Source organism: Hyperolius riggenbachi, chromosome 9 (genome assembly GCF_040937935.1).
Source record: "Hyperolius riggenbachi isolate aHypRig1 chromosome 9, aHypRig1.pri, whole genome shotgun sequence".
NCBI classification, from domain to species: domain Eukaryota; kingdom Metazoa; phylum Chordata; class Amphibia; order Anura; family Hyperoliidae; genus Hyperolius; species Hyperolius riggenbachi.
In genome coordinates this window covers 149071947-149089481 of record NC_090654.1, presented here as the reverse complement: position 1 = coordinate 149089481, position 17535 = coordinate 149071947, and the positions used below count along the sequence as shown (strand labels likewise).

General features: G+C 44.5%; 3 protein-coding genes across 7 annotated transcripts in view; 2 read left to right on the top strand and 1 right to left on the bottom strand.

Annotated features, from left to right (window-relative positions):
- The window catches only part of LOC137531765 (probable ATP-dependent RNA helicase DDX17), a 111751-nt gene extending 106507 nt beyond the window's left edge, over positions 1–5244 (top strand). The window contains exon 7 of the mRNA XM_068251727.1: positions 5063–5244. Within this exon, the coding sequence (XP_068107828.1) occupies positions 5063–5229 (167 nt within the window). The 3' untranslated portion in view covers positions 5230–5244. The remainder of the gene's footprint in view (positions 1–5062) is intronic.
- Positions 1–17535, top strand: part of HSD17B7 (hydroxysteroid 17-beta dehydrogenase 7) — a 1040537-nt gene that overhangs the window by 468143 nt on the left and 554859 nt on the right. The window lies entirely within an intron of this gene.
- LOC137532751 (probable ATP-dependent RNA helicase DDX17) overlaps positions 1–17535 on the bottom strand; it is a 603576-nt gene that overhangs the window by 525673 nt on the left and 60368 nt on the right. The gene's annotated exons all lie outside the window — the stretch shown is intronic.

Below are 17535 nucleotides of genomic sequence, written 5' to 3'. Positions count from 1 at the left end.
GATGCGCCGCTGATAGACGCGACTGGAGGCAGGGCTGCAGCCGTTAGCCCTCCAGGAGCGACCAAGTCTGCGACCAAGTGTTGCAGTGGGGGGTTTGGGGGGTGAAGGGACCCCCGTTTAGCGGCGCTATAGCGGCGGTTTAGCAGGGGCACACGTGCCCCTGCTAACTATGAGCTCTGAAGCGAGATTTATTCTCGCTTCAGAGTCTCTTTAAGCTTGGCTGTAGTCACCATTTGGCTGTTGGTGACTATGGAGGCTGCCGCTGGATCTTCCTCCCAGGGCTCTGGGGAGTCAAGCTCCATTCCCTCTCTGGTATGTGCGCTGTGTCATTGCTACATATCTTTTAGAGAGGTTTATTAGGCTTCTTTGGGCTAATGGCTGGTATTTATTTGTTTTTCAGCCAAAATTGGATAAATCAGACTCTAAAGGTGGCCATACACTGGTCGATTTGCCATCAGATTCGACCAACAGATAGATCCCTCTCTGATCGAATCTGATCAGAGAGGGATCGTATGGCTACCTTTACAGCAAACAGATTGTGAACCGATTTCAGCCTGAAACCGTTCACAATTTGTTGTGGTGGTACTGCTGCTGCCCCCGCCCGCCCGCATACATTACCTGCTCCGCCGGCGCGACTGCAGTCTCCTGGTCACCGCTGCTCTGTCTGCGCTCTGGTCTCCAGGTCCGGCATGCCTCACTTCTTCTAGCCCGGCAGGAAGTTTAAACAGTAGAGGGCGCTCTACTGTTTAAACTTCCTGCCGGGCTAGAAGAAGTGAGGCATGTCGGACCTGGAGACCAGAGCGCAGACAGAGCAGCGGTGACCGGGAGACTGCAGTCGCGCCGGCGGAGCAGGTAATGTATGCGGGCTCTATTGCGTCGGTCGTCGGGCACTCGAACGCCGCTAGCGATGCGCTCTTTACCCGCGGGCGATCGACGGTTATTTTCCGCACGGCACGATCGACGGGATGGGACGAAATGGATCGAAATTCGGCATGTAGCGTGAACGATTGGCAGCAGATTCGATCCCAGTGATCGAATCTGCTGTCGAAACGGGCGCAAATCGGGCTAGTGTATGGCCTGCTTAAATCAGAATCCAGATCTAGATCAAGACAGGAAAGAGCTGATAAGCCTGAAAAGCCTGATAAGCCTGACAAATCTGTACCTCATTCAGAGTCAAAATCTACACATAAAACACCTAAGAAATGTGCTGTATGTGGGAATAATATGTCTTCATCATCTAAGATACTATGTCAGGACTGTACAAAGAAGGTGGTCAGAGATGAAACACCTACTATGATGAAAGAGTTAAAAGGTTGGAATGCCTCCTCGGGACAGCAACCAAAGCAATGACGCCAGGATTCCAGTGGGGGGCAGACTAGCTCACTACTACGAACAGTGGCAGACAATTTTCAAAAACAGGTGGACTTTTGAACATTGTCTTAGAGGGATACAGGATAGAATTTGTAGCCCCAACACCCTCCCAATTCTTCATAACTCCCTCCCCAAGACTGCCGATTCAGGCCCAGGCTCTCCAAGACGAAGTGACCTCCTTGTTAGAGAAAAGGGTCATACGAAGAGTGACAAAATGTCAAGGACGGGGGTTCTACTCGCCTGTATTCCTCATAAAGAAACCTCAGGGAAACTTCAGATTAATCTTAAACCTAAAAAAATTAAACAAAGTAGTCAGATACAGGAAGTTTCGGATGGACAATATCCGTTCAGTAGTAAACCTACTGCAGGAAGGAAGTTTCCTGACATCGTTGGATCTCAAGGATGCGTATCTGCACTTACCTATTCATCTAGAATTACAGCAGTTCCTGAGGTTTGCAGTGGAGTTGCAAGGAGAGGTAAGGCACTTTCAGTTTGTTGCCCTCCCCTTTGGTTTATCATCTGCTCCGTGGCTTTTTACAAAAGTTATGGCAGAAATCTTAGCAGGCCTTAGACTTCAATCCATCCAGGTTATGTCTTATTTGGATGACCTGCTTATCTGGGGCCCTTCAGTGGATATTGTGAATTTCCAGATGAATATCACTATAGACTTCCTTCAGACCGTGGGGTGGTTGATTAACTGGGAGAAATCATCTTTAGTTCCCCTACAGAGAATGGAATTTTTGGGGTTTCAGATTTGTACGGCCAGTAAAAGACTTTTCCTGCCTGATAGAAAATCGACATTATTGCTAAAGTCTGTTCTCTCTTTTCAGAACCTGAAGGCAATATCACTGAGGAAGGCTATGGCTTTATTGGGGACAATAACCTCTTCATTCCCAGCAATTCAATGGGGTGAACTGCACTCCAGAGTTCTACAGACTTGGATCTTGTCCAAGTGGGACAAACGTGTCTCTCCTCTCTGGACAAGAAATTCTTAGTTCCATGGAGCGTCAAACAGCCTTTACTATGGTGGATCGAACCTCACAATCGCCTGTCAGGAAATCTGTGGGAGTTTCCAACGCAATGTATCATCACAACAGATGCGAGCTCTTGGGGATGGGGAGCTCATCTGGGTTCTCAGACAGCCCAAGGTCAATGGCCAAACAGTTTTCGTTTTCAGTCTTCAAACAGCAGAGAGTTGCAGGCGGTCTGGGAGGCTCTACAAGCTTTTAGTGTTAAGATCCTACAGGCACATGTGACAATCCGCACAGACAACAGCACGGTGGTGGCTTACATAAATCATCAAGGGGGCACAAGGTGCAGGTCGCTACAACTTCAATCTTCCAGGATCCTGCACTGGGCAGAAAGGAATGTGCAATCATTAAAAGCAGTGCACCTGAAGGGGACCCTGAATTGCCTAGCGGATTATCTGAGCAGACGGAGTCTCTCACAAGACGAGTGGAGTCTCAACGACCAAGTATTTCTACAGCTGATAAATTGGTGGAAGGTACCTCAGGTCGATTTGTTTGCCAGAAGAAACAATGCGAAGTGCCATCTGTTCTGCTCCCTGTGTCCCGAAGACAAGCCTTGGGCTCTGGACGCGTTTTCAATCAGTTGGAGTCATCAATTGATGTACATCTTTCCCCCTCTACATGTGATTTCCAAGGTGATCAACAAGATTTATCGAGACAGGGCTCAAGCAATTCTGATTGTCCTATATTGGCCCAAGAGACCTTGGTTTGCGCTGCCACAGCGGTTAGCTTCGGATCATCTTATGCTCCCGGATCAGTCGGACTTACTGAAACAAGGTCCAGCACTTCATCCCGATCTGAAGCTTCTTCAGCTTTCTGCTTGGAGCCTGAATGGCGTCTATTGAAGAGTAAAGGTTTCTCTAACAGATTATCAGAGACACTCATACAAAGCAGGAAAAAGGTTACACGTCAGATTTACTATAAAGCATGGAGAGTTTACAGTAATTGGTGTGATACCAACACCGGGAATATGTCACAGTCCAATTCTGTCTTAGAATTTCTTCAAGATGGATTTCAGAAGGGTTTAAGCATCACTACCTTAGAAGTGCAAGTTTCAGCCTTGAGTGTTTTTCTGGACAGAAAATTAGCAGAGGAAGAATATGTCATAAGATTCTTTAAAGCACTGAAAAGACTTCGCCCGCTATTCCGAAGAGAGTGCCTCCTTGGGATCTTAACACAGTCCTGCAGGGTTTATGGGATCCTCCCTTTGAACCTCTGGAAGAAAGTTCAGATAAACATCTATCTCTTAAAACAGCGTTTCTCTTAGCTATAACATCAGCCAGAAGAGTGGGAGAATTACAGGCTTTGTCTATCTTAGAGCCTTACTGTGTGATATCAGATGACCGAATTACACTTAGATTGGATCCGGCTTTTCTACCAAAGGTGGTGTCAAAGTTTCATAGGTCTCAAGAGATATTCCTTCCTTTTGCAATACACCATCAAATCAAAAAGAAGAAAGACTGCATCATCTAGATCTCAGACGATGTGTTTTAGAGCAGTGTTCCCCAAACCTCTCCTCAAGGCCCACCATCAGTGCACATTTTGTGGAAATCCACAGAGGCAGTTAATCAGCTCTGCTGCAACACTAATTACCTCACCTGTGAATGTTTGTGGTTTTCTGCAAAACATGTACTGTTGGTGGGCCTTGAGGACAGGGTTGGGGAACTCTGTTTTAGAGTACTTGCAGCGTACTAGTTCTTGGAGACATTCAAATACCTTGTTAGTGCTGTTTGCAGGCAAATTTCGAGGTAAACAGGCTTCTAAAGCAACAATGGCCAGATGGATAAAACGGGCTATTTCCTTGGCTTATTCTCAACAGGGAAACAACTTTCAGCTAAACTGAAGGCTCATTCAACCAGAGCAGTTTCAACTTCCTGGGCAGAGAGGGCTGGAGCATCGGTTGAGCAAATCTGCAAGGCAGCCACCTGGTCAAGTCACAATACTTTTGTGAGACACTATAGACTTGATGTATTGTCTAGTGCCGATTTAAGTTTCGGCAGAAAAGTGTTACAGGCTGTAGTCCCTCCCTAAAAATTATCTTGTATATCATCTCAGGGTTGCTGTCCTGAGACGTTCTGGGAAAGACCAAAATTACTTACGGTAATGTCTTTTCCAGAAGTCGGAAGGACAGCACCCTTAATACCCACCGCTGTTTCTTATTAAATTTATTTGAAGCATCATTATGTGTGGAGTCTTTTTTTTTTTTTTTTTTTTTTTTTTTTACCAACTGAGGGGGTAAGGACATGAGGGTTTATATATTTTCTCCTACCTAACCAATTATGCAAATCTTTTTATCTAGTTCCTGTCCAGTGTGTAGTGGATGGAGACAAGTCTCAGGGTTGCTGTCCCTCCGACTTCTGGAAAAGACATTACCGTAAGTAATTTTGGTCTTTTGTCAACTATAGTAGGTTTTTTTTAGACATCTGTATAATATGGTACATTGAGCTCAGTTAGCTAATTATTTTGTGTTTTTCTAGTTAATGGTGTTATAGTTCACATAGTTCTAAACTAATTCGGAAAAACTATTCGAGGGAACTGAAATTAATGATTGACTTAATCTCAGAATTTCTGCCGATTTTACATGATTGGTGATTTCTTTATTTTCATTTATTTATTTTTTGCCATGTTCTGTTTTTTATTTATTTATTTTTTTACTTTCTTAGGAGTGGAGATTTGTATTGCAACTCCAGGCAGACTTATTGACTTTCTTGAAGCTGGAAAAACTAACTTGAGACGTTGTACTTACCTTGTGCTTGATGAAGCTGACAGAATGCTAGATATGGGTTTCGAGCCACAGATTCGCAAGATTGTTGACCAAATCCGGGTATGATTGCACATTAATATACTTCACCGTTCGCAGACTGAAATAAGTACCGTATGCTGTTCCCCATTATGCGCCAAGAACTTGTGGACCATAAACCTTTCATGAATGTGTGGTTCTTTTTACGTTTTATAAGGAAATCTGTGAAAATCAAAGTCCTTCTTCAGGAACAAACATTATGCTAATAATTCCCCCCCTTTGCTTTATTAGTACTGTAACTGGTATGGATGGTTGTCGAGACTCAAATAATTTGAAGTTGATGCAGGATTATGCAAATGCATATGCACATTTATGCAGCTTGAAAATGAACTCCTCAAATCCCACAAATGTGGAATTCGATTGATCCATTTTCTTTAGTAATCCTCTGGGACAGGTTTTATATATTTATTGTATTTATAAAGCGCCAATGTATTACGCAGCGCTGGACAATTAGGTAAGGTTACAGACAATATTTAGGGAATACATGCAAACCAGATCACACAGCACAGTATGAGTACAAGGTAATACTTAAAGCGGGAGGCACGAAAACAGCTTTGCGTAGCCTGGGGCAAGTTGACAGTAATGAAACTACCTGGTAGTGGGAGAATGGAGGATCATACAGGACCAGTGCGAGATAGGACGGCTGCTGGGGGCTTGGGGACGAGCGCTGTAATAACGGCGCAGGAGATTTGGGCGCAGCCGGCACCACCATAAACTGTAATGGGAATTACGGCTATAGCGGTGCATAGTAAGTAACTTCCGCGCCGGCAGAAGACGGAGCTGAAGTTGCTTTTTAAACACTGTAATTCGGCTTCCAGCAATAGCTGGAAGCCGGATTACATCATTCCCCTCTATCCACATTGACCTAGAGGGGGAATAGTATTTAACACCGTAGGGAACTTGTGCAGCAGCAGGATAAGCCATATAACGGCTGTATATCCCGATCCCAAGTCTCCTGGCGGCCAGTTCATATGTATGCCTTGGGGAAGCCCCAGGTAAGTGAGACTGTTTATTTTTTACGAATTACAGTTGCGCTTTAATCAGTCATTAGATGGGAGCATGGAGATTAGGCCAATCGAGTTCACGCAAAATACTCTGAGATATCGCCATCCCAAACAGGAAATGAAGCATCTCCATCCTGCAAACTTAACACATTATTAGTCCCTTCCTAGTTCTTTGCTTCCTTTTTCACACCGGTGATTATTTCTCAGAGGAGTCTTTGAAAATTAGTGGATGAAGCTCACCAGGCACAGAACTCCCAATGTACCCTGTGGACCTTTTCCATAAAATCAATTTCTTCCACAAAACAAAAATAGCTTGAAATGTATTGATGATACTTCTCATTCTTTGTTACAAAAACCCTTTTATTGAAACAGGAACAATATAAGTAAATATGCTTTTGGGATTGAACATCAATCCATGAAGATCAATAGAAAATACAGGTAAGAAAAAGTTTCTTACCTGTTGCAGTATTAAAATTGTTAGCATCATTTAAATAACAGGCAATGAGGTCATACAGAAGTCTATAATCAGTGGCGTAAAGTAGGAGCAGGGGTTGCAGCAGTCGCACATGCGACCGGGCCCATGGTCTTGTAGAGGCCCGTGCCGGCCTGTCTCTCTCTGCTTACTCCCTCCTCCACCCCCTCCCCCAAATATTCCTCATCCTCTCTCCTCCAGACCCCTAATAGCCTCGTCTCTGCTTACTCACCTCCTCTATAATATTCCTCAATTTCTCTCACCTCCCAGACCCTAAATAATACTTCCCTTCTCCTCACTCACCTTTTAATACAACCTCAGTCTTTCCCCAAACCCTTATTAATGCTCCCTCTCTCCCCACCCTACCACCAGCACCCTCATTATGCCACTCTGTACTCCTACCCTCCCCCAAGCATTCTCAATCTGACCCTTTTTTCTCAGTTCTCAATAATTCTCTTATTCTTCCAATCCACCTCCAGCAATCTCAATAGCCCTCACCCCCCTACAATTAATCAACCACTTGTCCCATCCACCCCCTAGTAGTCTCAGTACACTTATTCTCCTCTAACCCCCCCCCCCCCCATCTCTCAATAAGGGCCTCACCATCCAACACCCACAACAACATTCTTATTAGACCTGACTGTGTCCCCCAGGCCCTCAATAATTCCCTCTTTCTCCCCACCCACCTCCATCACTTTCAGTATCCCTCATTCTTTTTCCCCAAACCCCCCTCTCTTCCCAACTACCCCCTAGCACTGGCGTAAGTGCAGCAAATGTGACCAGGCCCATGCTCCTGGCAGAAAGGGGGGGGGGGTGGCATGTCCAAATTTTGCATCGGAGCCCTGAGGTCTATAGCTACGCCACTGTCTAAGAATGAGAAGTATAATCTATTTATACCACCTACATCCTCCATTGTAAAGTAGGATTATACTCCCAAAACTAAAATGTCAGTATCTCAACTACTCTGTTGCATAAAATAACATTTGAATAGACACATCACCCTGGTAGCAGCTAAGTCACTTAAAGTATATAGCTAGAGAATAAAATAAAGCTAGAGAAACGGGGGGCGCAGGCATATACTATCACCTGTCCTGATGCCCAATGCTCCCCCTGTTCTCGTCTCGGCCCCTGCATCTTACCTAAATGCCCCCCGACGGCCTTTTCTAGGTTGCCGAAGTTGGGCTTTACTGCGCAGGTGCTGGCTGGGCTGCGCGCGTCCTACAGTGCATGCCCGTGGCCAGGAGCACAATGCGCATGCAGATGACATCATGCGTATGAGGTAGTGACTTCATAGGCAGAGTGCTCCTGGCCGTGTGCCGTAGGATGCAGAAAAGGGGCAGAGTGAAGGTACAGGTAGAGTCTTGTCTTTGCTGATGATGAGATGAGCAAGCTTCTGCTGTCTGCAGTGAAAATAAATGGTTGTAAACACAGGAAATGCTTGGGAAAGTTACTGAAATTTTAGGGAGTATAATCCCACTTTAACTGCTTCCGGACCATGCTAGTTGAAATCTACATCCTGCTGGTGGTTGCGCGGCTCTGACAGGACATACAGGTATATTTCATCTATTGAATATACATCAAGAAAAAGAGCCAGATAGAAAGTACACCTATTATGGGGTATAACTAGTGATGTCGCGAACCTCCGATTTTCGGTTCGCGAACCTCCGCGGAAAGTTCGGTTCGCAAAAAAGTTCGCGAACCGCAATAGACTTCAATGGGGAGGCGAACTTCAAAATTTAGAAAAACTTCTACTGGCTGAAAAAATGATAGAAAACATGTTTCAAGGGTTCTAATACCTGGAGCTCCTCCCTCCACCCTTCACCCTTCTACCCTTCACCCTTCTACCCTTCTACCTATTCCCTCCTACCGGATGGAGGAGGGTCTCTTCTGCCAGGGAATTCCAGTATTTCAAAAGCCAGCTTACATACCGTGGCTGGGGATTGAACCCAGGTCTCAGTGTATGGTAGGTAACTAACATATCCATTATACCACCAACACTACTAGCTGAAACTAGCCTAGCATGTACCATTTATGCTCAATCCAAGAGAAAAATTAGACAAGACAAATAACATTTATATCACACTTTTCTCCTGGAGGACTCAAAGCGCCAGAGCTGCAGCCACTAGGGCACGCTCTATAGGCAGTAGCAGCATTAGGTAGACTTGCCTAAGGTCTCCTACTGAATAGGTGCTGGCTTACTGAACAGACAGAGCCGAGATTCAAACCCTGGCCTCCTGTGTCAGAGGCAGAGCCCTTAACCATTACACCATCCAGCCACTGCTTAAGGATATGTAGCCAGGCATGGCCTTGCCTTTTGTGTTCAACAGTTGTTCAACAGGTGTTCAACAGTCTCTCTCTCTCTCTCTCTCTCTCTCTCTCTCTCTCTCTCTCTCTCTCTCTCTCTCTCTCTCTCTCTCTCTCTCATGGTCACCGCTTTCCGCAGAATTGTATTTTTGAGCATAAATGGATTGAGCATAAATGGTACATGCTAGGCTTGCTTCAGCATGTAGTACAGTGCCACTGTACCACCAACACTACATGCTGAAGCCAGCCTAGCATGTACCATTTATCCATTAATCCATTTATGCGCAAAAATACAATTCCGCGGAAAGCGGTGACCATCCCTACTAGAGAGAGAGAGCTGAATCTACCTGGCTATCTGGGGTTCTCTTTGGACAACTGTTACATATCCTTAAGCAGTGGCTGGATGGTGTAATGGTTAAGGGCTCTGCCTCTGACACAGGAGACCAGGGTTCGAATCTCGCCTCTGTCTGTTCAATAAGCCAGCACCTATTCAGTAGGAGACCTTAGACAAGTCTTCCTAACGCTGCTACTGCCTATTGAGTGTGCCCTAGTGGCTGCAGATCTGGCGCTTTGAGTCCGCCAGGAGAAAAGTGTGATATAAATGTTATTTGTCTTGTCTAATTTTTCTCTTGAATTGAGCATAAATGGTTCATGCTACGCTAGTTTCAGCTAGTAGTGTTGGTGGTATAATGGATATGTTAGCTACCTACCTTACACTGAGACCTGGGTTCAATCCCCAGCCACGGTATGTAAGCTGGCTTTTGAAATACTGGAATTCCCTGGCAGAAGAGACCCTCCTCCCTCCGGTAGGAGGGAATAGGTAGAAGGGTGGGAGGAGGAGGGAGGTGGGAGGAGAAGTCTACAAGAGGCTAATTAAACTCTCCCTAGCAGAGTGTGTGTAGCAGCTGTCCCTTAACTACTTAGTATAGGCAGACAAGTGAGTCAAATGGCTCAAGGACCTTGCTTTGTGTAAGGGGGGTGGGGCTCCACCAGTGAGTGGAGTCTGATTGGCAACAATGTGCCTGCTGACTGTGATGTAGAGGGTCAAAGTTTTGTTTGATAGAACATTATGGGGCGAATCGAACTTGCGGGAAAGTTCGCTTTTGGCAGGCGAACGCTAACCACCGAAGTTCGCCGGCGAACCGTTCGGGACATCTCTATGTATAACTAATAATCGTATCAACAAGATAAAAAGCCCCCTAGGTAATGTAGTAATTTTATACACACGCACGCTTGCAAAAGTATTCGGGCCCCCTTGAAGTTTTCCATATTTTGTCACATTACTGCCACAAACCTGAATCAATTTTATTGGAATTCCACGTGAAAGACCAATACAAAGTGGTGTACACATGAGAAATGGAACGAAAATCATACATGATTCCAAACATTTTTTAAAAATCAATAAGTGCAAAGTGGGGTGTGCGTAATTATTCAGCCTCCTTTGGTCTGAGTACAGTCAGTTGCCCATAGACATTGCCTGATGAGTGCTAATGACTAAATAGAGTGCACCTGTTTGTAATCTAATGTCAGTACAAATACAGCTGCTCTGTGACGGCCTCAGAGGTTGTCTAAGAGAATATTGGGAGCAACAACACCATGAAGTCCAAAGAGCACACCAGACAGGTCAGGGATAAAGTTATTGAGAAATTTAAAGCAGGTTTAGGCTACAAAAAGATTTCCAAAGCCTTGAACATCCCATGGAGCACTGTTCAAGCGATCATTCAGAAATGGAAGGAGTATGGCACAACTGTAAACCTACCAAGACAAGGCCATCCACCTAAACTCACAGGCCAAACGAGCGCTGATCAGAAATGCAGTCAAGAGGCCCATGGTGACTCTGGACGAGCTGCAGAGATCTACAGCTCAGGTGGGGGAATCTGTCCATAGGACAACTGTTAGTCTTGCACTGCACAAAGTTGGCCTTTATGGAAGAGTGGCAAGTAAAAAAGCCATTGTGAACAGAAAAGCATAGGAAATCCCATTTGCAGTTTGCCACAAGCCATGTGGGTGCATGTGGGTGACACAGCAAACATGTGGAAGAAGGTGCTCTGGTCAGATGAGACCAAAATGGAACTTTTTGGCCAAAATGCAAAACGCTATGTGTGGCAGAAAACTAACACTGCACATCACTCTGTTTTTCTCAAAAAAGTTTTTGTTTTTTGAATATAAAAAGCAGTATAACAGTGCAATATCAAAGTGCGTTTTACAGATAACAACTTAGTGCAAATTTAAATACAATTTGAGGTACAACAGAATCTGCAAAGGCAGAAAATATTACATATGGAAAACATTTTGGACATCAGCAGCACTAAGGCAACAATTACTGACGTCCCGAGTCAACAGTAAACTTAATAGAAAAGTGCTTGGAAAAGGGAGACCACCACTCAGTCGGTGGCTCAATGATCTTGACAGTTTATACCTTTCAATTTTTTTGTGTAGACCAGGGGTCGTGGGGGTGTTAGATGCTAGCCTTTTAAACCTACTAATCCATGAGTATAGCAAGTGTTATATGGATAGTTTCATTATTTAATGCGTCATCCTGATGGGACAGAGGCCATCAGAAGGGAGGTAAGAGAGAAAGGAGTAAAAAGAGGGAAGGGAAGTGTTGGGGGGGCGAGGGTAGAAGAAAATGGAGCCGAGCAACTACCAATCCCATTGTGATGCTAAATTCAAATGGAAGGGAAGTGCTTGGGGAGGCCTTTATACAATAATAATGAAACCATAAAGAAGAGAATTGGCTCTTGGGTGCATGAAAAATTATTCAATATAAACTTTATTGTAAAATAGTAGAAAAAACACACATAAAGACTGTACAATAATACATAAACCCCCCTATACAATTCTAAAATGTTAAACCTCCACTCAGCTGGGCACGTACACCACTGAATCGATACGGGGCTGCAGTCCCCAAAAACCTCTTTAAATGCTTAAAGGCAGTTCAATGTGATGGCTAAACAGCAAATTCATGCAACATGTATGGATTGATGCATTGGCAAAGAATGAACATGAAGTCACAGGGCCTGTGGTAATCATAAATAAGCAGCTGGTGATCTGATATCAAACATGGATCCAAACGTGTCGTTTTGCCCACATAAAAACAACCACATCGGCAGTAGAGCAAATAAATTACACCAATGGTGTTACAATTAACAAAATGTTGCAAGAACCATCTTTTGCCATTGGATTTCCAGTCCAGTCTTATTTGTTGGTAACCCTTTGGGGTTCATGGATGGTTTGCATGTCGATTGGTGGCAGCCCCGGACGTGCATTTTGCTGACTCCGGGACTTGCACTGATTGACATTTATATTCATTTTTATTTTTAGCTCTTCATATGATTATGCCAATTTGTCTATTTTTGGATATGTTTGTATGCTAATATAATACATGATATGCAATTCTGTAGGGGATCTGCATTTGGGTGTTGTGGTTCGTTTCTTCCCGCCCCCTCCCCTCCGGTCCTCGCCATGCGCATTGGTCACAAAGAGCATCCCCGTTTGTTGCGGGCGCACATCCGGGTTTTGCTATGTTGGAGCGCTCTTGCGCTCCAGTGACACACTGCGCACGCGCCCGCCGTAGCTTGGACGGGCGTGCGCGATGACGCGGCGGTGGTTGGCGTGAGCGGGAGGCGGACATTACAACGCTTAAAAGACGCATGGATGGCGTCTTCAGGCATTTCTCTGCTGTCTTGCCTTTGAAAAGGCCGCTAGTGCGGCGAAACATGTCAGGCACTACTGACAGCTACCTCACCTTGCTGGGCATGCCATAAGAACCTCCACTGGACCTTATCCTCTTATTTATCCACACGGCAGCAGTACTTAAGGACTGGTAACTATGCGATCTTGATGGCTTTGCTTTGCATTTGTACTGCTTGGACCTGCTTTGCATAAGTTGCATGGCCAGAATTTTCCTGCATGGACCGGTCATGTATGGCTTTGCTTTGCCTTGCTACATTCATATCATTGCTACTCACCAATCTATGCCTGTCCCTGCGAGTGGGGGACTCACAGCCCATATTAGCATTTGGAGGATTTGATCACCTGTTCCTCCTGGCCATATGAAAGATGCTGTTGGCAACAGATGATTATAACAAGGATCTCTGCTTCATTTTCCTGCATGGTATGATGAACTGATACTACATTTCATTTGGCAATACATGATTGGAGACCTTGGATCCATGTTTGATATCAGATCACCAGCTGCTTATTTATGATTACCACAGGCCCTGTGACTTCATGTTCATTCTTTGCCAATGCATCAATCCATACATGTTGCATGAATTTGCTTTTTAGCCATCACATTGAACTGCCTTTAAGCATTTAAAGAGGTTTTTGGGGACTGCAGCCCCGTGTCGATTCAGTGGTGTACGTGCCCAGCTGAGTGGAGGTTTAACATTTTAGAATTGTATAGGGGGGTTTATGTATTATTGTACAGTCTTTATGTGTGTTTTTTCTACTATTTTACAATAAAGTTTATATTGAATAATTTTTCATGCACCCAAGAGCCAATTCTCTTCTTTATGGTTTCATTATATATTCTTGTTGGCATGGTGCATGAGAAATTTTTATTTATCTTTCTTATTTTACAAAGAATTGATCACCCAGGTTTATTAATTCAATTGCCTGCTCACTGATCCTTACACTGAGCCGTTTATTCAAAAAATTTATACAATAATACAATACAATACAATAACATTTGTAAAGCGCTTTTCTCCCATAGGACTCAAAGCGCATAGCTGTGTCTCAGATTAATACAGGGTTTCAGGCTGGGTTGTGTTACAGAGGAGATAGTCAGATGTTCATGAATGCCAGACTGAAAAGGTAGGTTTTCAGTTTAGACTTAAATGTTTCCAGGGATGGGGCTGTCCTGATTGGGTGTGGCAGGGAGTTCCAAAGTGTAGGGGCAGCATGACAAAAGGCTCTGTCTCCAAAGGTTTTGAGGTGGACTCTGGGGGTGACCAAGGTGTTACGTCCTTTTGATCTAAGATTGTGGGGGGTGTGATGTAGTTGCAACAAGTCCTTCAGGTATCCAGGGCCCAGATTGTGCAAGGATTTGAATGTCAGTAAGCCAATCTTAAACAGAATTCTCCATTGTATCGGTAGCCAGTGGAGTGAGCTCAGGGTTGGTGTTATGTGGCAATGGCGGGGTTGGCTCGTTAACAGCCTTGCGGCGGCATTCTGTACTAATTGCAGGCGGCGTAAGTCTTTCTTATGCAGGCCTGTGTAGAGGACGTTGCAGTAGTCTAACCTTGATGTGACGATGGCATGAACTAGGGTTGGAAGATCCTCTGAAGGAATTAGGTGTTTAATCCTTGCGATATTCCTTAGGTGAAAGAAGGAATGTTTCACAACAGCTGAGATTTGATTCCTGAAGCTTAATTTCCCATCAATCAGTACTCCCAGGCTGCGCACACAGTCTGAGTTGTTCAGGTCTGAGCTTCCTATCCTTAGCGGTGTTGGTTGAGACTGGAGCTGCTTTGCTGTTGAGCCCTGGCCCTCGATAACAAGAATCTCAGTTTTGTCAGCATTAAGTTTTAGCCAATTATTATTCATCCACTCCTGAAGCTCAGCTAAGCATGCGTTTATTTGTGGAGTAGGGTCTGTGACGCCAGGTTTGAATGACAAATATAGCTGGGTGTCATCAGCATAGAAATGATATGTCAGGCCATGTTTTTGTATGATTTCTCCAAGTGGCAGCATGTATATGGTGAACAGTAAAGGGGATAATATTGCGCCCTGAGGTACACCGTATTTTGTTAAATTATACAGCTGTGAGAGACACAGGAAGCCAATGGGCATAATGTATAAAGTAAGGTTTCCAGACCTTTTCAAACTGGGGGAGAGTGTCATTTATTATAGCTTTCATTCTGTCGAAACAGAGGGCGTGACTAAGGTTGCATTTGAAGGTGTGGAAGGGAAGTGCAGGGGATCTCCAAGAACGGGCAATTACACGCTTAGCAGCTAGACAAATATGCATTAATAATTTATATTGGGAGTTAGATATGTCTAGGGGTTTTATACCCAGTAGGGCTACTTCGGGCAGTTTGGGGATTTGTAATCTGACTGAGGAATATATAACTTGATATACCCTACTCCAGAATCTGCGTACTCTTGGGCATGACCACCATATATGGAGAAAGGTGCCTTTCTGGCTACAGGCCCTGAAGCATAAACCTTTGTGGCTAGGGTTACATTTTTCAATTCGGTCTGGTGTTAGATACCACCGAAGTAATACTTTATATTCTGCCTCTACCAGGGCTGAACTAATGGAGACATTTGGGGCACATTTCCACATATACTGCAGGTCTTCAGTTTCAAGGGTGGTATTGAGATCTTTCTCCCATCTAGTGATGTATTGTGGTTTGGGAAGATTGGAAGGGGAAATTGCGTTTTTATAGAGTAGAGATATGAGGCCTGGAACGCCTGGGCTTGAGGCGCAGATGTGTTCGAAACAGGTTCTGGTGAGTAAGGATTCATGGGATCCAACGTATTTCCTAATGAAATGTGATACTTGTAGGTAACGAAATAGCTCTGCATCTGGGATTTGTTTGTGCTCCTTTAGGGAGGCAAATGATTTGAGAGAGTTGTCAGTCACTAAGCTATATATTGTGGTTAGTCCGTTTTGTTGCCACCACTTAAAGGCTGAGGGATTATGGAGACCTGGGAAAAAGTCAGGATAGCCCAAAAATGATGTGAGAGGCAGGTGTGGGGATTGAAGTTTATCTAAGTCTGACTTGGCTCCAAATCTTTAACGAATGCACCAAGAGTGGATTATTAATAGATTTACGCTGTGCGGTAGTGAGCCATAAAAGGTTGCAAAGGGACGTGGGGAAACGGATCGAGCATTCCATGTCACGCCAGATGGGAGGGCGATCTTCCTCATGCCATAATGTAAGTTGTGCAATTTGTGCCACTTTATAATAGGTTGCCACATTAGGGACGCCCAGGCCACCATCCGTAGTGAGACGGTATAGCGTGGTTCTCGAGATGCGGGGTCCTGAGTTCTTCCATATAAAGGAGTAAGGGCTTGTTTCCACTGTTGCGACGCGATTCGCCGGCATTCCGACGCTTGTAAAAACGCATGCGGATGCGTTTCTGCATGCGTTTTTACCCGCGATTTCGCGTGCGATTTCGCATGGCAGGGTGCCATGCGAAATTAACCATGACACTGCCAGGGCAAAATAAAATTGAAAAAGGTGCGAAATCGCGGGTAAAAACGCATGTAACAAACGCATGCGTTTTTACTATTAAATACATTAGCGGCGATTCGCACGGATTCCCGACGCAGGCGAAATCGTTGCCTCTTTTGTGCGTTTTTTCTCCGCAACAAAAAACGCACAACGCCACCGCAGGAGTGGAAACAGCCCCATCCACTCACATTACATGTGCGAATCCGCATGCGTTGGACGCATGCGGATTCGCGATAGTGGGAACGAGCCCTAAAAGAGAGATTGTATTTTCTTAAGATAGAGGGAGGGCACGGGAACTGGTAGCACTCTAAATGCATATAGGAACTTAGGTAAAATTGTCATCTTAATCGTTGCTATCCGACCCAGCCATGAAATCACATACCGTTTCCAGCATTCTAACAATCTGGAGACCTCAGTGAACAGAGTTGGGTAGTTGGCCTTAAATATTGAATCATATGGGTTTGTTAAATACCCAGATATTTTAATTTTTAAGTCTCCCATTTAAACTCCTAGTTTCTTTGCAAGTCAAGGGCAGTTGTTTCGTGTAGGTTGATATTTAGTGCTTTGGATTTAAGACTATTTATTTTCAAACCAGACATGTCTTCAAAGGTCATGAGCGTGTCTGCAAGATTGGGTAAGGAGATTTGAGGGTTCGATAGGGTAAGGATTACATCATCCGCATACATGAACAGTTTGTGCTGTTGTCCCGCTATAGTAATCCCCTGTATATCATTGTGATTATTGATTAAGAGAGCCAGGGGCTCCATGATAAGGGCAAACAATAACTGTGATAGCGGGCACCCTTGTCGGGTGCCTCTACCGATAGGAAAGGTTGTGTCCGCTATATTTAACAAATGTGCCCGAGGAGCAATAGAAAGCTCTGAGCCAGGTAACGAAGTTATGCCCGTAGCCCCAGGCTGACAATAGAGTGAACAGATACTCCCATGATACTGTGTCGAACGCCTTATGTATATCAAGCGAGAGAAGCATCATGGGAGTGTCCGTGTCCCTTGCTCTTGAAATTATGTGGAGGAGTCGTCTTATATTGTCGCTTGCCTGACGGCGAGGTATAAAGCCCACTTGATCCCTTTAGACTTAAGTCTTCTATGCCCCTGTTGAGCCTCGTAGCTAATATTTTTGCCAGTATTTTAATGTCGTTGTTCAACAAAGATATAGGTCTAAAATTAGACCAAACAGTGTGGTCAGTGTCCGGTTTTGGAATCATGCTTATACATGTGAGTAGTGAGTCCGCGCCAGGCTTAACCCCTTGTAATATTTTATTGAATGCATTTGTTAATGGGAAGGCCAGGGTACTTGCGATTTTTTTTTTTTTTTTTTTTTCATATAATAAAGTGCGGGGAAGCCATTT